Source organism: Pagrus pagrus (genome assembly GCF_965226575.1).
Source record: "Pagrus pagrus genome assembly, chromosome: 2".
Lineage (NCBI taxonomy): Eukaryota > Metazoa > Chordata > Actinopteri > Spariformes > Sparidae > Pagrus > Pagrus pagrus.
In genome coordinates, this window is record NC_140186.1 from 25,477,030 (window position 1) to 25,497,529 (window position 20,500).

Consider the following 20,500-nt stretch of genomic DNA (forward strand, 5'->3'; position numbering starts at 1 on the left):
TTATAAAGTTGCAGGAAAAGTAAAACTTCCTATAAAATCTGAACAAACAGCAGTAGGTCTGCTCTCTCCGGTTGCTGTTGCCGGCATTGTTGTGTCTCACTCTGCGTCCCGGCGTCCGAAGTCCACCCAGCCCTGGTAGTCCCGATCAGACATGCACTCTGAGTTCATCATCTCTGTGAACAAACCATTCCTACATGAACCACACACAGGCGTTCAGTGAACACATCGGAGCATCTCCCTGGGTCCCTGCCCATACATTTATCTCACAGACACATCAAAAACAATTTACTTTCACGCCCAGACACACGGCATACCTGAAATTGCTTGCATTATTTGCTTGGTCATAACCTCGCGCTCATCCTCAGACAGGTGTGCCCGTCTCTCGACCCGTGCTGAGTAGGCCGGAGGTGCCAGATCCTGTCTGCCACCCAAGTCTTTCACTTTCTCCCTCTTGGCTAGAAGCTGCTGTAGCATCTGAGTCTCTTTAGCCTCTACAGGTGAGGAGGCTGCACTGGATACAAGCAGTGCAACCAACAGTGTGATCGCCACAAAAACCTTCCCTGACATGTCTGTGAACAAGAAAAGAACAGTTACATTTGCTCAAAGTGAAAAAACAATATTTTTCAATAAAGACAGAAGAGAAGTTACCTGTATGGAGGCAGTAGACGTGCACAACAGAATCCAACAAGTCAGATGCTTCTGGTGCACACTGGACAGAGAGGCTCTTTTATACCACAGCTTGGATGTGAGCAACACGAGCTAAAATCAAAGACAGATAGCAGGGATTGATTGGTAGACGGATGCATTGGGAGGATGTGCGTAAAGGAAACGACAGACACCCATGAACCCGTTTCACTTACCTGGAAAGGCCTTTTTTGCACTGCAATAACAATAAAATGAGTCGATGTGTTTACATAAGAAATCCAATGCTCCTTTAAGAGACCAATACAGAGGATCTGATGTAACTATGTAGCCACACCTGGAAGCAAACAGGGAGTTTGTGGTGTTCTTACATTATCAATCAAATATCACTAAGCACCAGCAGCTCCTACAGCACACCACACATGCTGGAACAAGACTAATGATTTTATACTTCTGCATTACTTCTAAGATTAAAGGTGCAATATGTAAGAATTGGCCAGCTGCTGGAGCATACTCATCACTAATAGAGGGTCAGCATATCGCCATAGTATCAGCTACCTAGCTGCTACCTGTAGGTGTCGTTAGCTCAGTTAGCCATGAATGTAGTGGTCCAGACTGGGAGCTCAGAGCACCGGAGGAGTGTTTGTGTTTACAATGCCAGGGCTAGCTGGTTAGCATGCTAGCTTCAGTAGACACGATACATCGCCATCATAATAAATTCTGTTATCACATTCTGTTGGTAATTTTTTCAAGAAGGCTTCTTACATGTTTCACCTTTAAAGAAATACACATCAACATTTTACACAATACATATACAACAAATCTATATTTCCCTAAATTCGTAAATATTTATAACAAATGTAGCTTTTGTAATAATGAACTAACACATTCATTTTACCATTGAAATACATTGATTTAAGTGTGAATTCTTTGATCATATATGGTAAATTTCACATACAAAAATGCAGAATTAAAAAGGTTTTCCCCTCATTTTAAAGTTTTCTAATGTGAATAATAGAATATATCAAAGCGCTGACGCTCATAGACACTAAAAAACAAACAGTCAAGGTGTATAGGGATCTATTGGTTGATTTGATTATTTTTTGTCATTTTTTTTTCATCTTCATAATCCTCATTAAATTCTTTTTTTGTTCATTTTCAGTTTTTAAAATGAGTTTGTGTGTTTGAATGTGTTGGTGTGTATCATGTATTGATTGGTTGGAGGTGATTATTGGCTCCACCATGTCATGTTGTGGACCGGACTTCCAGATGACGCACACGCTACCGTTTTAGTAAAACTACTACAGCGAGCAGCTGTTTACATACTGTATAGATTTGTGTTCGCTGTTCCTGTGTGTCCAGTTTCCACTGACAACATGTGATGCTTAATGTCAAGGAAAGCAGAAACAACATGAGCGCAGCCTTCAGATCTTTTCTGTTTTTCTGCCAGCTGGATTTACTTTGAAGCACAGACTGTGATTATGTGCTACACTTTGATTTATGAAATAAGCAGAGGTGACAGCAGCACAATGAACAGCAGAGAATGTACATACGTGCATATATCCACCTGCAGACAATACAGCAGGATGTTTTGGCTGAAATCTGTGCGGCGTATTGCAAATAAAACCCTTCAGCCGAGACTTGATCTTGTTGGAATGCTACTTGCTGTCAGTCTTTATGTTGGTGGGAAAATAATCATAGGTCATAAGACGTGACATTTACACTCTCACCAGACTGAGACGACACACCCGTTAAAGAAATCTGATGAAGTCTCCACACACTGCAGACAGGTTGTTCCACCGACTTGTTGGCGAGGTCAGGTTGAGACTTTATCAGACGAGGCTGCGGCAGATGCTCATCGCTGCTTTTTGTTTATTGTCACAGATGTTCACTTGAGTCCTCTGGGCTATGTGTCAACTAAGAGGATTATTAAGGCTGGTGAAAGTTTACATCAGTCTTTCTCCTAAACATGTCCCTAAAAGTGGACCAAACAGCAACATGGAAAAAATGGTTTTAAAAAAAGGTTATGACTGATATTTTATTATCCAGACCCGAAACAGATTTACTGAACAACCTTTACTGAAAACAAATGATGTTTTTTGGTTTACTGCAGTAAAAAAACAAAGGAAATGGGTTCAATCCATTTATTGAGCTTGTGATGTAAACTCTGTCACTGTAAAGCAAATATAACACCTGGAATCCATTCCAGTATGATACTAAATACACATTTTAACCATAGCTAGCATCTGCAACTGAGTACACTTTCAAAGTGCCACAAACCAGTGACGTGCAAAGCTTTATCTGCCACTTTCCCCTGATGGGTGTGGACTGCAGCAGATCAAGATGGTTTTTAGATTCTTGTGTCACTTCAGGATATTTGACTCTTCCTGCTTGTTTGATACGCTTCGAGTGAAAGGGTGTGACAGTGTTTTGTGTGTGTGTGCGTGTGGGTATGTGTTGGGGTGCGGTCAAAAAAACATTAAGGAAAATGTCTATTACCTCGTCTGCCTCCTCCCTCTACTTCACTGGAATAACTATCTTTGGCTGTACAAATAAAGGCTTGAATCAATTAATAGAACCAGTTTGTGGTTAGAAACACACCTTTCCAAGGAGTTCCTATCAAAGGTTTTCATCTAATATACCCATTATGCAAATAAGCATCAGCTTAATGATCTCATCACTGGGCACAGTTGTGGCTGATGCAGCGACGTGATGTCTGCGGACAGGAAAGCTGCGCACACTCATAGTGTATTGGCAGGAGCAGAATAACAATAACCCAGTAGCCTAAATTTAAAGGTACGATATGTAAGAAATGGCAACCTGTTGCATCTATACTCCAAACAAATAGGGGGCAGCATGTCACCAGAGTAACCGCTGTAAACGGCTGCTAGCAGTCGGGACTGAAAGCTCAGAGCACCAGAACCAGAGCCGAGTGAGTAAATGGACAACGGAACCGGGCCTCGATCATCATTACTACGCAGGACAGGTCAGGGCTAGCTGGTTAGCATGCTAACTTCAGTCGACGTCGATGACATAACTTCAGAAATTCTGTTGATAGTTTGACTTCCTTTATGGAAGTTTTAAACCACAGATAAACCTTTAAGAAAGAGTGTTTCAGAGGTACAAGGAAGGCTGTCCCAATTCGAAGGCTCCTTCAAATGCAGCCTTCTTTTCCCTCCTTTTCGGAGGAAGCACCGCTACTATCCTTCGCGGCCTCCCATATCCCAAGATTCTTTGCGCGCCGCTGCTCAGTCTCGAAAAAGAAGAAAGAAAGAAAGAAAGAAAATGGCGACATCGAGTGGCGCAGATCTGATGTTTAAATGTAAGTATTGGGTTTATACTCGGTTTTTAGTCATTTGAACATCCAACGCCAGATATGTTAAACTTCAAGGGACCTTAAAAAAACTTTTTTCAGTCAGACTCTCTACTCGTATTTTCACTTTCGCGGCCTGGGCGGCAGAAATCGTGACGTAAGTGTAAGGGCGGGAACATCTGGTGACGCAACCAGGAAATACTCCGAAGGCTAGACGGTCCCATTTAACAATGTTTGACGCGGCCTTCCAAGGTCCCTCCGCTCTCCCTCCATGTAGCGGTGCACATGATGACCTCCATTCAAGAGTCTGAAGACGTCACAGTGAAGTTGTTCATTTGGACATTTTTCAACATTTTTCTCAAACGTATATTGGCTGAACAGCAGCCACTGTGGCCACAAGCAGTGATTAAAGGATGACAACTGCCTTGAAAAGGATCTAAGTACACTGTAAGATGCTCGTCATACCAGACCAAACAAGGCTGTAGTGTATTAAGCATGGTTTTGTTTTATTCCTTATGAATCATAGCCTTATCACCCCCACTACTGAAAATTATATTACAATGTGGACCTTTGAATGAACTCTGTCATGGTGCTGTGGGTTGGCCTGCCAGAGGGTTAGATTAGATTAGATTAGATTAGATTAGATTAGATTAGCTATGAATAAAAGTAATTGTTTATGATGTTTTTTATATTATTGTGAAGTTAAATGCAGTTTAAATAAGCAGGATCTCTGTCATTTTACATGATCAGAGTATGGTGGTCAGAATGACTTTGTGCAGGAAGTCAGGCAGTGAAGCAAAAACTTGGGAATCTACTACTATTTTGCATCTTATCATACATACATACAGTAAAATACATATACATATATACATATATGTGTAGGCTACAGTGTGTGCTCTTTGCTCACCATGACCTTTCACTTTTGCCCCTACAATGGAAAAACTATGAGGACAGCGTGTAGTCAGAGACACCTGTGTGCCAGGTATTATCTGCTCCAGACTAAGTATAACTGACACTGAAGAAAAACAATTATCTTCATAACTGACTCCCGATCAGTGAGCCGCCCGTCAAGCTGCCAAACTTGATGTTCAACCTGTCTCCAACCATCAGCACTAACGCTACTGTACACGCCTACTCCTTCAAACCATTATCTGCATACCATTCATTGCTGTGGCGGGGAGCCGATGCTATCTTCTTCCTCTCAGGACTATAAAATACCCGACCGTGTCCAGCAGAGACACTCCTCGGAGACTCTCCACAGCTGATCATCACCTGCAGGACACCTCCACCTCCACCTCCAAACCCACCACCTGTCGCCATGACTACTTTCGGTGTCAGCCGCCAGAGCAGCTTCAGCTCCCGCAGCATCAGCAGCTCCAGGAGCGTCTCCGGGGGCGCCAGCGCTCTCGGCATGGGCGGAGGGATGCTGGTGATCGGAGGGATGCAGGTGATCGGAGGCGGCCAGAGCCGCTTCTCCAGCGGCTCCGTCCAGGCCCGCGCACCCAGCGTGTACGGGGGCGCGGGAGGCTACGGGACCCGCATCTCCCAGTCCCAGTCCGTGTTCGGCTCCGGGTCAATGGGCGGCTACTCTGAGACTACGGTGATCAACAACGAGAAGGTTACCATGCAGAACCTCAACGACCGCCTGGCCTCATACCTGGAGAAGGTGAGCCCTGATGATGATGATGATGATGATGATGATGAAAGACCAACTCTTGCACACACTCCCACTTCCCTGTACTTTCACTAAGACATCAGAAGCAATCAGAGAACTGAACTCTGCCTCATCTGAATCTTTGTCAGACTCAAACATAGATATTTGTAAAGACATTTTAATGGGCTCAGTCTGCTCCTCATTAAGCCGCTGCCTGCACCTGATGAATGCACTATAACATCATATCATCTCTCATAAAACACTCACACCTTGCATGCATGTACTGTAGGAACGCACACAAACCGAATGAATGGTAAACTTTAAAGGGTAGGTCCACCATTTTCCAAGTCTTTCTTAAAACACCAGTTTCAGCACTGGGACAGGTTTTGTGTCATGCTGATCACTGAAACATCTCTTTTTAATGCTCCTGCAATACAGTTGGTTGATGTACAGACCTCATCCTGAAGTGAAGATGAGGCAGTGTGAGTTAGATTACAAAGCTCACAATAGCTTCGGATAAGCTGTTAATATCGTCATTATTATTATTATTTTTATTGATACAGATTTCCTCTGCTTCCTTCTGCTGCTTACAAAGTACTTTTACCTGTGAGGATTAACGTACATGTTTTATAATAACTTTGACACAAGTAAGGATTTGAATCCTCCCTCCGTCCCTGACAGAGAATCAGCTCAGACAGGATGCAGAGCGTCACTGAACTTTAGCAAAGGAAGTTAAAGTAGACAATAAGGTGACAGCAGGACAAACACAACCATGAACATGTTGATTCATTTATTATTCATATTCATTTTTAATATTGTGGCTGCTGTATCCCCCCTCCTACTGTCCCCCCCTCTCTTCTTCTCTCTCCCTCCCTCCCTCACTGTATGTTGGGTCTCTGTAAATAAATAAATTAATAAAGGATTGTGGTCTGGACCTGCTCAACTTGGGAAGTGTCACAAGATGACTTTTGTTGTGAATTGGCGCTATACAAATAAAGACTGATAAATGTCCACATCTGTCATGTCTCATTTGTCACCTGTCATCGCCTGGTGATGTCACCTCACCTGTCTGGTTTTGTGTGCAGGTGCGCTCCCTGGAGGCAGCCAACAAGAAGCTGGAGCTGCAGATCAGAGAGTTCTACGAGAGGAAAGCTCCCACTGCTGGCAGAGACTACACCAGCTACTTCGCCACCATCAGTGATCTGCGGGCTCAGGTACTGCTCACGTTTTACTCTTTACCTTCGTAGTATATTATTGCTCAAAAGACAAAGATGTGTTGACAGTAACACCTCCCTTCCATCCCAATCCCATCAACCCAGGCAACATTCACAACAAGTGACCTGGTTACAGACACATCTCTGTTTGTCTTTTCAAATGTTTCTCCTTTTGACATCTTGCATCTTTGGTACAGTTTGAGCTCAGTTGTGTTTATCACACTGTGACTGTAGTGGCCATTTGTCACAGATAAGACATAACTTTGAATCAAGGCCCCACTCTGCCCCATTGTCATGTGATACGCAGGCAAGATCAGACCGTTTTCTGTACAAAGTTTCTCACAGTTTTTAAATTTTTTTTTATTTTTTATTTTTTTATCAAGATATAATAAAAGTAAACAGAAAACCAGGAAATCTGGGTTTCTGCATGCCTCTCTTGCTCTGGTAAAACCACCAGAGGGCAGCCCAGGTGCATCCTGGTCCTGCACCTCCCTTTCTTTGCATACGAGCTCAGGTGCCTTACCCAAGTCACAAACAAAACAAGAGAATAAACTAGCTATGCAAAAACTAAATATGCTAAATGTAAAGTAGATGAAACAAATAATAAGCAGAAGAAAGTGTCAAACATCAACACAATCTCAATCTTGCACCTGTTTCACCTGGTATGTCATTATCTGGGTCATATTTCTTTCCCTTTATCGAGGAGCACTTAACACAATTTTTGCATGCATTGTGTTGAGTAGAGCAACCAGTCATCTCTTCTTCTTTATTACTTATTATTTGTAAAACAACTACAAAAGCCTACTTACGACAAATAAAAAGCTCCTACAGTGACCATTTGTTGTTTGAGACTTACACAGCTAGTGACCAACATGTAACACGGCTGAGGTGGCCACGTGTGCAGCTGAGTGCTGTGTGGACAAATTCACAGAGGATGAACCAACCTTTTCTTAAAACTAAAGAACCAAACCAGCACTCATAATGTAGCTGTGGATTCCCTCTGTGTTGTGTAAACTGCGGGTCTGAACTCCACAAAAACTCCTGATCATCTATTACTACACTGTGGAGGGTTGAGTTTTTGAATACACACTGCCATGTCTGACACTGATGAGTCTTTCCAGTAAAACAAACAAATAATTGTTTCATTTTTTTCCCCCTTCAGATCCGGAGAAGGTTTTCAGAGAATCAGAGCCTCAACCTGCAGATTGACAACGCTCAACTGGCTGCAGAGGACTTCAGAATGAAGTGGGTTTAACGTTCTTCTGTTGCTTCACGCTAAATATGTATACATCAACCAGAGGTGTAGTTGATTGTTCATATTTAATCTTTCACTCATTTATTTTTAACCACATGCGGCTCTCTTCTGTAGGTATGAGACAGAGCTGAGCATGCGTACCAGCGTTGAGGGTGATGTGGCTCGTCTCCGAGGGGTCCGGGACACCATGACTCTCAGCATCGCTGACCTGGAGATGCAGATAGAGGGTCTGAAAGAGGAGCTGGCGTACCTCAAGAGCAACCACGAGGAGGTGAGAGGAACCACTCAGCTGCTGCGGGATGTCCTGTTTAAAACTGTTCTGTTTTCAAGTACAATGGCGCTATCTGCTGGTGGAGGCAGGGGATAAATAAAAATGTGACTCTTCTCCATGTTGCAGGAGATGCGTCTGGCGAGGGTCCAGCAGACCGGCAATGTTAACGTGGAGGTGGACAGCACAGACTCTGTTGATCTGTCTAAAGTCCTGGAGGAGATGAGGGAGCAGTATGAGGCTGTGATGATAAGGAACAAGATGGAGGCCGAGAAGTGGTTCAATGCCAAGGTGAGATGGGAGAGAAAATTTTAAAACACAGAAGCATAAAGCCTATGGTGAAAAGCTTTACAGATGGAGATGTCACAGGATTTATTGCTTATAAATATGTGTGTGTGTGTGTGTGTGTGTGTGTGTGTGTGTGTGTGTGTTTGTGTGTGTGTGTGTTTGTGCAAAAAGGTGGATACTCTTCAGACACAGATCAGCTCATGTACAGTAGAGGTGAAGACATCCAGTTCGGAGCTGTCAGAGCTGAAGAGGACCTACCAGAATCTGGAGATTAGCCGCACCAGTGCCATCTCATTGGTAAGCCATCGAGGAAGCGACAGAATGCAATACATACATGTTTACCTCAAGATACACGTTTTCAACAGGTAATGTTGTTATGACAAACTGTTACAGACCTGGGATTGTACTTACGGCAGTGCTGTTGCACTCAGACACTGTTGGGAGGCGCCAAATCGCACAAAATGCCAAATTCTACATAATGTTGCTTTAAATATGAAGCTGCAGCCAGCAGCCAGCTGCAGTTAGCACACAAAGTTCTTGTAACTTTTTATATACAGATTATTACTGAGCCTGGCAAAGACTCCAGACCACTTTTTAGTTTTGGTAAGAATTAAATACTGTCGACATTTAATCTTTAAGATTCGTGCACATTGACAGGAATTGGACACACGACATGTTTCAAACCTGAGCCGTGGCAAATGAATGGTTACATAAAGAGGGAATTTTGTACTCAAAGGACTCTGTGGGAGATACAGATTGGATTTAACAAGCTAAAACTGGTAGCCTCATATAAACTTCTAATAACATTTGAAATGTATTTTGGTACATAACTGGGACTGTGGATTATTGTTCCTCATCTTCCAGACAGTTTAAAGCACATGATGTTTTAATAGCCAGTGTGAACAGGAAACTGTTTTGATGTTCATACAGTCACCCAATTATTGTTTTAAGACCAACATGAAAAAATGTGAATCCAAATTAGCATTGTGCAGATAGATCATGAATCTATAACTTTCTAATTTACCAGGCAGACCTAGTATTTCTTCTCTGATCATGCTCAAAGCTTTCCTGACATCATTCCTGTCTGTCCCACAGATTCAGTGCCTGCAGCAGAACCTGGAGGAGGTGAAGTCTCGATACGGCCTTCAGCTCAGCCAGCTGCAGATTACAATCAACGCGCTGGAGACGGAGCTGCAGCAGCTGAAAATCTCCATCGAGCATCAACAGTCCGAGTATAAGATGCTGCTGGACATCAAGATGAGGCTGGAACTGGAGATTGCCGAGTACAGGAGGCTGCTGGAGGGAGAGGTGCATGAGAAAAAGTAAGAGCCTGAGTTTTCTTTTCTTTAAAGTGAAAGCAGTTGGCTGACAGCTAAAGAAATCGTTTTAACACGATGTTCTCTCTCTCTCTGCAGGACTGTGGTCGTCAGCAAGATTACAGTGGAAGGTAAGAATCCCAAATGATTCACTAAATGAACTATGAGTTCGGCTCTTTGCACTGCAGCCTCATGATGTCTGTTCTCCACCCCTGCAGAGCATAAACCCCACATCGAGAGGAGGGTGAAGACCATCGTGGAGGAGATTGTTGATGGAAAGGTGGTGTCCTCCAGTGTTGACACCCAAGTGGAGGACCTTCAGTAACACCTCTGCTCATCTCTGCTGCCACTAAACTGAAACGTTTACCTTGATTTGGCCCCTGAATGTTCTTAATTGACTTCTGTAATTTCTGCTTAGTGAAAAACTTAAAGGTGCAATATGTAAGAATTGGCCACCTGTTGAATTTATACAACTAAACAAGTAGGAGGCAGCATAGCGCCAGAGACACCACCAAGTGCTGCTAACTTTAGCTGCCATTAGCTAGTTAGCTCAGTTAGCCATGCAGCTAGCGCTCCTATGGCTGCATCTGCCTGGCTTGGAAGCTTGCAGCTCCAAAGCAGTGTTAGCTCAAAGCGGACTTAGCATGCTAATTCAGAAGATATCTCTGCAACACAATATGAAGACGGCCAATCTGTTGATAATATTAGTTTATTTAATGTTTTAAATTAAAAGTCTTACATATTGCACCTTTAACTTCAACCAGCCATATGAAAGTTCCCAACATATCAACTTTTGCTTTTCAAGAGGGCATTTTCCTTGGCATTTTCTTGTCTTTCTTTTGATTGAAATCAGTGCAGCAAGTGATGTTCTTCACTTGACAGAATGTTGTCAACTCTGATAAATGAGAGACCAAAATCTGATTAAAAGCATGAGAACCAAGATGAAGAAGTGTGTTCTTAATCACAAATGTTTACTATAATTCAGAAAGGTGGATTATAATTTGTGCGCATATTTCTTATTGGCATAATTAAATCAGATCGTATTCATTTAGTTTTTGACCAACAAGTAGCATACACCGTAAAAGTGACTTTACTTTAAAAATCTGGGAAACCGATTACCTCAAAATTTTAGTAACGTTATTTAAGTAAAGTAGACAAATCATTTTAAGTTCTTAAGACTTTTTAGCTTACATAATTTAAATTATATGGTCTTTTTTACTAGGTTATTCTAGGGTAATCAGTTTCCTGACTTTCTGAACATATAGTCAAACATTTGCAATTTAACTCCACTCATGACCACCAGGCGTCACTGTGTCTCTTTCTCTAAAGGTGAAGTCTCTGCACAGCTTTAGTGCATGTGCAACTTTGAATTGCTTAAGTAGAGACAGATTGTTGCTGCACATGGTACATTTAGAGAGATAACTGTTTCAACTTAATCACAGGACAGTAAATGATATGAAATAATGATACCAGTAATGGTTTAATGGCCTGCAAATAGCACAAAATGAAGACACAATATTGAGTTTGTTCTCCATATAAGTAAAGATTTGGTTCAATGAGGTTTACAGTCATCCTCGATCCACCAGTGGCTTCTTCATTTGGGTGGAGTGGAACCAAGTAGAGACTTGAGATCTTCAGTTATTCACCTGCCCAGTGACTGAATGTGTTGGTCAAAATGACTCAACATGAGAGACACCCTCCTCTCTCTTTATTTGTGCTACACCATGTGAACACATTGCTGCCCTTCATTGTGCTATTAGTGTAATTAAATGTTATTTGTGGCCCTGATTTGCACTGTTTCAGCAGATTTGTGCAGCAGAGCAATATCAAGTTTAGGCAAAGAGGAGTGTGTTCATTTGACTCACTGTTCACATCTTAAAATCTTAATTATTCTGCATGATTAGACAAGACAAAAACCAAAAACCGCAGCATCGTTGCATCCTTGCCACTGACACTTCACATAGATACATAAAGTCTGTTTTTGAGCTGAAATCCTAATGGTGAATTTACCCTCCGCGTGTCAAAAGCCTTATTGTAAAAGTTAAAAGTCTTTGTTGCGCACATGCTTTTTTAAAGCTTTAGATATTTGATTTTACAGAAATAGAAAACACAGTCATGATACTCCATTTTTTTGTTTGCATCACATGAAGTACTGTAGGTTTTCCCTCAGCTGACCTCAGTTATTATTACCAAACCACAAGCAATTAAGTGCTTAATTGTGTCCACATGGGTTCTTAATTCAGTTCATTCGGGTTGACTCACAGCATTGAAGAGACAATGCAGCAGTTTTTCGTTTGTTAGCTATTCATTCGTTGAATCTTGCTCTGCTCTGTGCAGTCCAGAATTTTCTGTTGTAAATTTCCAGATCTCTCAGTCATGCCTGGCTGTGAAGGGTGTGGCCAATACCTGGGCATGACAAAACACAACAGAAACCCATCCAGGCCTGAAACGGAAGAAACACAAAGACAGAGGAGCATTGTCAGGAGACACCTGATGTTGCAATGAGTCAGAGCAGCCCTTGCCCCCTCTCCTCCATGAGACAGAAGGTGACACACTGCCTCATGCTAGCCCTTGCAGGAGAGTTACACACCCAGGTTAAATGTACTGTGAGCTATTTTTCATGTCCCAGCACATTTTGAACAAACTGTTCGCCTGTGGTTATTGTGTCAGCGTGGCACTTCGTACTCAGACTTGAATAGGCCTTTTGCATTCTGAGAAGTCTTTCCCACTTACATGAAAAGTGGATGAGGGTGTGTGACACAATAAATGTGACAGAAAGACTTATGATTGCAACCCTTATGGTTTTTGGCGAAAGTTCTGCAATTTGAACACATGCGGTGTGCACTGATAAGCAGACTGTCATGCACCAAATACAGATCACAATTACTCCGAGGTGAGGTCTGGTTTTAATCTTATTGTCTGAAAAGCTTAAAAGTCCTTGTAGTGAATGGAGGATACACAATTAATCTCAATTATATCACTTGAAAAGCATGAATACTTCATTCATCTTTGCTTCCCACATGAAAACCACAGCACACCTCGCCCCACCGCCACACGTACCATCGGCATGAATCACTCAGCTCACATAACCCACAGGTGTGTCTTACCAGTGTGCAAAGTGCCTGTTATTGCAGATTATAACACTCAATAGATTGATTTTGTTTTCAAAGGCAAATCGACAGGGATTCAACCTGTAAGGGAATATGGGATACAGGTAACAGTGTTAAGACAAAAGTCTCTAACACTTTTGTTTTTCACTATGAAAATCTTAAAACAAGAAAATGTGGATAAAAATGCATAAATAATGAATGAATAAAAAAACGCACAATATTGTTTAAGGTGCAATATGTAAGAATTGGCCAACTGTCTATGGTCACTCCAAACAAACACACAAATGTGGGGCTGCTTATCAACGGAGTAACCACTAACTGGTGCTAACTGCAGCTGCTGCAAGCTGGTTAGCTCAGTTAGCCATGCAGCTAGCAGTCCAGACTGGGAGCCTGGGAGTGGTAATATGAGACAGGACGGGCCGTGGCTAGCTGGTTAGCATGCAAACTAACAGTAGATATCTCTACAACACAATACATAATCATCTTTGACATAACATCAAATCAGTTTTTTCCTTTAAACAAAGATTCTTGCATGTTGCACCTTTAAAGACTGGGTGTGGAGAAGTAAGAGTTTTGTTGAAGACTTCTATGTATTGTGTTGCAGAGCCACCTACTGATGTTAGCATGCTAATAAGCTAGTCCTGGCCTGTCCTTTCTCCTAATACCAGACCACTAGCTGCTTTGCTAATTGAGCTAACAAGTTAACATCAGCTATAGTTAGCAGCAGTTAGCGGTCACTCTGGTGATATGCTGCCTCCCATTCATTTGGAGGGTGAATTCAAGAGGTGGCCAGTTCTTATACATTGCAACTTAATCTTTATTTGCCAGTTTGCACATGTTCCTTTTCAGCAACCGCACCCTGCTTCACACTCAGCATTGTACAACCACAGAGGCATCACTGAGCAGCTGGAGTCAAGGGCCCCGCTCAAAGGCCTCTGGTCACAATCCCACTCCACATAAAACTAACAAAACTTAAGCATAAAGGTAAACAGGAGGGTGAGATTGAGACGCAACTCAAGTGCAGTTGAATGCAGAATAAAAAGAGAAAAGAGCACATTTTAATCATGAGCTCTGTGAGTTCAGAGACAGTGTAGAGACAGGCCGTGAGATTCAGACTGATGAAGCCACAGCATGTGAATCTTTCAGCCTTATAAAGAGGAGGAAAAGTCCTGGTCCTGACCGCATTGTGGATAATCTCCTAAAATGCTCTGCTTCACATAGGTTTATCTTTCAGTCTTCTTTGGAACAGCAGATGGTAAACACAGAAAAAGACTGGACCTCGTGCAGTTTTCCTATAAGGCAAGGAGATGGGTCAGAGATGCTGTTGAATCTTATTGTGAGGCATCTTGAAGGGAACAAAACACATGCAAGACAGCTCTTCATTGATTTCTCTTCAGCTTTGAATACAATGCAGCCGCATTTAAAAAACAGATTTTTATATAAGAGAAAAAGAGAAAGCCGTCAGGTCAGTCGATGACACGGTGAGTGAGTTCTGTGCACATCATATGAGCTGTGCTGGCATGTAGTTTGATACTTTCTGGTGCCTGATGACGGTTTGGTTATGAAATGTATAACGGTATCCTCCGTGATTGTTAAAACGATTGAAAAAGATTGTGCATCAAATATTAGCCTTCCCTGTCCTCAGCCTCACCACCGCCTATGACGCTATGCCTGTCAACTGTGCATACATGCACCATCATGGCTGGTTACTAACGTTGCGAAATGAGGAACAGAGTCATGTGCCAGCAGTAGAAGAATTTGTCAGTTCGTGTGAACAGTCTTTCCTGCAACTGCAATTTTCATAGCATGACATAGTTTGCTGTTGTGTTGCATGAATTTATGCTGTTGTGGAAAAACAACCTTAGCATTTTCCCTGAGGCGGTTTTCACTGATTGAACCTGTATCTGCTCAGCATGTTATCATCACAGGTCCTGAAATACATGTAATACATATGAGTCTTGTTTTTTCAGTGAAACCACCTGCATGACACTAACTCACAATGCACTTATTAAGTTGTGTGCAATGTTGCGCAATTTTAAGTGTACAGTATGCTGTTTTTTGTTTCCTTGCAGAAGGGAAAATGTGTTTTTCAGCTCGACCTTATCTACACCCAAAAACACATTCTCAAACGTTACCTTCTTTGACCTGCAGAGCAATGAGAGGAACCTCTTTGATAGCGTGGTATTTTGGCTGATGCTACTGTTGCCTTCTGCCAGAGGGAAAATGAGCCAGTTTGATTTGCATCATTTTTCAAACAGCCAAATTATTATTTGAATTGGCTGAATCTTCCCTTTATTTTCAACATATCTATTTTATTTCCATTTAGTAATTTGCAAGTTGCTTAATATTCTTCGAAATGTGAGCCATTTCCTCATCTTTCGTCAATAGTCTACAGATGAGTTTTACTGAGTCCATACACTTATCACACGAAGTTTGTTTTTCAGTGTTGCATGTTCTCACATTAACATGTCTTTTCTCTTTTAATTCTGACAATAACCTGCAGTACAGAAAACTTTACAATGACTAACTTAACTCCAGTGTTTTTTAATTGAATCTGTATAAACCTTTCCACCAGTGCCACACCCTCGTCTCGTTGTGTTTGCTCTGTTACATGAACGCTCGCCGTCTACACCATCACATGGCTCTGCTAGTGGTGCACAAGATATGTATTATCTAAATGTTTGAAACGGTATGAGTGCCAAGAGATAACGGCATTCACCTCTTTGTTTTGATATGGCCCATTTATTTAGATGTAAAGGCCAGGTTCTTTTTTCTATTCTGTAAAATACCTGCAGGCAAACTCGTGCATTCATCTAAAAAAAGCAAAGCTGTATGAAGCTATAAATTACAGTGGGTACACACATGAAGTTGGTGTTAAAATGCTATCTCCAGAGATAAAAATGTACTACTAGGGTTCAAAACAATCAGGACATTATTTATGGCTGTTCAGCACAAGCATTAGATGAGTTTGCAACCTCAAAATGAAAAGCAACAGTGAAAAGAAACATCTGGTGTGTATTACTCAAAACTATGTGTAGTATGTGAATAGTTTGTACAAGTCATTTGTAAGTTAGAGGTGATACCAATCTTTGTTAGATTCAACCACAAACAAAATGTCTGACATAATACCTGCATTATTCTAATAAATGTCAGTATTTGAAAATGGATCAAAAAATGCAAGGACCCATAACCATACCTGCGTTTTTTATTTTTTATTTAATCAACCATTGCTTCATCGGAGACAGTTGTGCAAAACCCTCCGGGACATTGTAAAATATCTGAAGGAAATACTGTTGTGAGTTGGAAAGAAGCAAACAAGCAAGAGCTTGTTCTTGTTTGGGCATGATGCACACGCCAAGGTACAATGCCAAGTGAAATAAAGAACACGCAGGCACATCTGTGCTGAGCTCTCCAGCAGTGCTATGCCCAGTCTTGGAAATGGCTGAGTATCGACTGACAACATGAGCCCTTACACAAACTGCTTCTAACTGGCAGCCCGCAGGCTGCTGACGAGCAAAACTGAAGAGAATCTAAACAACTTTTAGTTTGAAACTATGAATAACAAAAGGACAAATACTGTCAAGATAACATGAAGACAAATGACAAAAATATGTGTGAGAACAAGGGTGCTGGCTGAGAGTCAAGATTAAAACATTGACTGATTCAGTTACCGTATTTACAGTGCTTGTTGCCTTGGCAATGTAACAGGTTTGGTCAGGACAGTGTGGCAGTCTTGCTCAAGACTGATGACGTAAATTAAAAAAAGACTCATCACATGTCAGAACAAAACCTGAGGCATTTGACTGGATAACTAACCTGAGGCAACAGTAACGGGCGTGGCTGCTTATACTCCGACACTGAAGACAGTATACTTTATATGATATCAGATAGAGGTTCACGTGGATGCTTTGTGTTAATGGACATTCCACTTTGTCAGAGAACTCGTCAAATACTGACGCTTTGGGATTGTAGGTCAGGTCACTCGCTATCCCCTTTGACGAGTTGGGAATGAGACTGAAAAAAAATCTACTCTCTTACAAAGTAGACCTTTAATATGAAGAATGGAAATAAAGGATGAATTAAAAATAAGTCAGTATGTTTCATGTGAAGTTTGCAGGGAGTTGTGAGGTCTGAATGACTTTATTATATTACCTAACAGAATAGGATTAAGTTTAATCCCACTTTCTCCTTCCCATTGTTGCACAAAACGAACCTGAAGTGTGTGTGTTGGGGAGGGCAAAGCAACCATGTCAGGCAGTGCTCCACCCTTCAGTCCTCCACGCCCCCACCCACACCAGAGGCGGCAGCAACAGCCTTGTGCAGCATAAAAGGGAGACAGAAGCAGATCTGTGCATCTCAGCCCATCTCATATTCTCTGAGGCAGACGCACCTCCAGAGCAGCCTTCACGATGTCAAGAGCTAGTATTAGCAGTTATTCTGTGCGCTCCAGCAGTGGCGGTGCGGGAGGAAGCTATGGCCTTGGTGGAGGCATGGGTGGAAGCCTGGTTGGAGGTGGAGGTGGAGGCATGGCGCGAAGGTCATATGCTAGAAGTATGTATGCTGGTGCAGGTGGCAGTGGAGCAAAAATCTCCACCGGTTACGGAATAGGCTGCGGTGTTGGCATGGGTAGCGGTTACGGTGCTGGAGGTGCTGGAGGTGCTGGAGGCGGCGGCGGCATTTACAACAGTTACAGTTATCAAGTGGGATCGGGTTATGGAGGAGGTGATAATTCCGTCGATATTTCAGCCAACGAGAAGGCCACCATGCAGAACCTGAACGACCGCCTGGCCTCCTACCTGGAGAAGGTGCGCAACCTTGAGAAGGCCAACGCTGAACTGGAGCTCAAGATCCGCCAGTTCTTGGAGAGCAAGACTGCCCCCTCTGCCCGAGACTACTCTGCTTTCGAAGCCACCATCGCTGACCTGCAGGGAAAGGTATGTCACATGACTTCTGATTCCTGATTGAAATATTGTAGACGTGATTGTAAGAGACATTGTTGCTGGCAGCATCCTTAATGTGTGCAGAGTCTGCTTGCAGTTGGAGAATTGTGTCGAATGAAACATTGTGTCATCACACAGATCCAGGACGCCACCCGTGTCAATGGAGGCATCTATTTGGCCATTGACAATGCAAAACTGGCTGCAGACGACTTCAGAACCAAGTAAGTATCATGATGAATGGGAGTTCAAACTGTAAATCTAGTCTGAAGCAATAATTGGAAGGCATGCAGAAGTCTGATCTCTTGCTGCCTCACAGGTACGAGAACGAGCTAGCCATGCGTCAATCAGTGGAAGCAGATATCGCTGGTCTAAAGAGACTGTTGGATGAGCTGACACTGGCCAGATCAGACCTGGAGATGCAGATCGAGGGCCTCAAGGAGGAGCTGATCTACCTCAAGAAGAACCACGAGGAGGTGGGTGGCCAATCCAAAACAGTCAGCTGCATTGCAATGAAGATGCTGCTTCGAATGTGGAGTGAAAAAAAACGTAGATTTAGAAAATGTCCACCTCTTAAAGAACTGGTCTTTTTCAACAGGAACTGGCAGCCATGAGGAGTCAGATGAGTGGACAGATCAATGTGGAGGTGGACGCGTCACCACAGCAAGACCTGTCCGCCGTTATGGCTGAGATCCGCGAGCAGTACGAGAATGTGGCCGCCAAGAACAACAAAGAACTTGAAGCCTGGTTCCAAAATAAGGTAAAACTGGACCCAAACCCTGGTGGATATTTCTCATTGCCAACTTAGACTGTTGTGGGAGGGTACATGTGCATTACACTGATTGTGTCTGTGACTGTGTCCACTTCAGACAGAGACGCTGACCATTGAGGTGGCGGCCAACACGGAAAGCCTCCAAACGTCCAAATCAGAAATCACTGAGATCCGTCGCACACTGCAGGGCCTGGAGATCGAGCTACAGTCACAACTTAGCATGGTAAATAATGATCTGGGGCAAATCTCTTCTTTACCTTTACACGCTCTACCTATCCGTCCTGGGAGAGGTACAGTTTGATGAAAGCATGGCATTTTCGGTTGAATAATTCCTTTTCTTCTTGTTACCTTCCTCTTCCAGAAAGCGTCCCTTGAAGGCACTTTAGCTGACACAGAGGCACGGTATGCAATGCAGCTCCAAGGTCTCCAGTGTCAGGTGACGAGCCTGGAGGAACAGCTGACGTGTCTACGTGCTGACATAGAAAAGCAGAGCCAAGAGTACAAGATGCTGCTCGACATCAAGACACGGCTGGAGATGGAGATCGCCGAGTACAGGAGGCTGCTGGACGGAGAGGGCAGGTAATTATCCCCACAAAGAACCATTGTGTCTTTTCATCATAAACAATAACAAACTAGCTCTGTACATTTAAGCATTTTATAGATTTATAATACAAGCACTGTATTTCTGCCCCTCTACAGTCTCGTCAGTGGAATTGGTTCCTCCTCAAAATCATCTTCCAAAGTGATAGTGGTCACAGAGGAACTCAGGGATGGAAAGTTGGTGTCCTCCTCATCGACCGTCGCCTGATAGTCGGTTCCACGCAGCAACACAAGGGGCAGTACCTGAGGGTCACAAGCAACACATCTGAACCCAGTACTTCCTTCACATACGTGTGTGAATTCAATAAAAGCCTCTCTGTTTGCTCACTACCACTTTGTCCTGTTTGTTTGTTTTATTTGTGTCTTAACTCCAAATAATGTCATGATAGTGGCATTGTTTTGTCATAAACCAAAGATCTTATGGAATTACATGTTCATCTTTATCCTGACAAGAGTTACTTTAGGTATTCGGTATGTCTGAGATACAATCATTTGACTCTATGTTGTGTGTGTGTGTAAAAGCTGTCCAGAATAAAACCACAGAGAAATTGAAGCTGTGAAATATAGGGTTACTAACAGGCCAACAAATGTATGGGGGCACCACTGCAGAGGCTATACAGCATTTTCTCCAATAACTCAAGATTGAAAACTAAAACTGTCACTGTATAAGGTACCAATGCAGCCTTAATGCCTCACATCAATAGTCCTGAGTTTGGGTCTATTTTCTTCAGCGGGTCCACAGTTGCATTTTGATGTAAGCCTTAATTCAACTCAACTGGCAACTTGTCATGTGAGTTTCCTTTATATTTACCCAATGCATTCTGGGAGAGGCCCCAGCCCTAGTGTCTCCCAGTCCCTGATCAGTGAAATTGATTAAAGCTGCATCAACTAATGTTTGGCCACTAGGAGGCAGAGCATGTTTGTGTTTTAAGAAATTGATACCAGATGGTGCCCGTTTGTCCAATGAAGGTTTATCTTTTATGAATCTTTATATCTTTTATTATTTATTGAAAAATGAATGTTAGAATTTAAGGGTTTAATACGTTACAATGTAAAGAGTAATGATCAACCTTGTTTCTACTTTGCTGAGTCCTGTCAATAGTTTTATAGACTCCTCTTTTATGATCTACG

At 42.5% G+C, this 20,500-nt stretch overlaps 2 protein-coding genes across 2 annotated transcripts; one reads left to right on the top strand and one right to left on the bottom strand.

Moving 5' to 3' along the window:
- Window positions 1-46: 46 nt before the first annotated feature.
- On the bottom strand, window positions 47-5,256 carry LOC311267921 (uncharacterized protein). The gene is made up of 4 exons (XM_084371193.1): window positions 5,115-5,256; window positions 649-759; window positions 315-569; window positions 47-173 (listed from the first exon to the last, which is right to left on the bottom strand). The coding sequence occupies exons 3-4, from the start codon at window positions 565-567 to the stop codon at window positions 97-99; spliced, it is 330 nt and encodes a 109-aa protein (XP_084227319.1). The 5' UTR covers window positions 568-569; window positions 649-759; window positions 5,115-5,256; the 3' UTR covers window positions 47-96.
- A 2-nt stretch (window positions 5,257-5,258) lies between these two features.
- Window positions 5,259-19,699, top strand: LOC311263725 (uncharacterized protein). Its single transcript, XM_084363997.1, has 16 exons — window positions 5,259-5,621; window positions 6,695-6,823; window positions 7,986-8,068; window positions 8,193-8,349; window positions 8,476-8,637; window positions 8,806-8,931; window positions 9,730-9,956; window positions 10,050-10,081; window positions 10,169-10,273; window positions 17,441-17,994; window positions 18,139-18,221; window positions 18,317-18,473; window positions 18,596-18,757; window positions 18,867-18,992; window positions 19,131-19,348; window positions 19,469-19,699. Exons 1-16 carry the CDS (start codon window positions 5,274-5,276, stop codon window positions 19,575-19,577), a joined length of 2,778 nt encoding a protein of 925 aa, XP_084220123.1. The 5' UTR covers window positions 5,259-5,273; the 3' UTR covers window positions 19,578-19,699.
- Window positions 19,700-20,500: the final 801 nt, after the last annotated feature.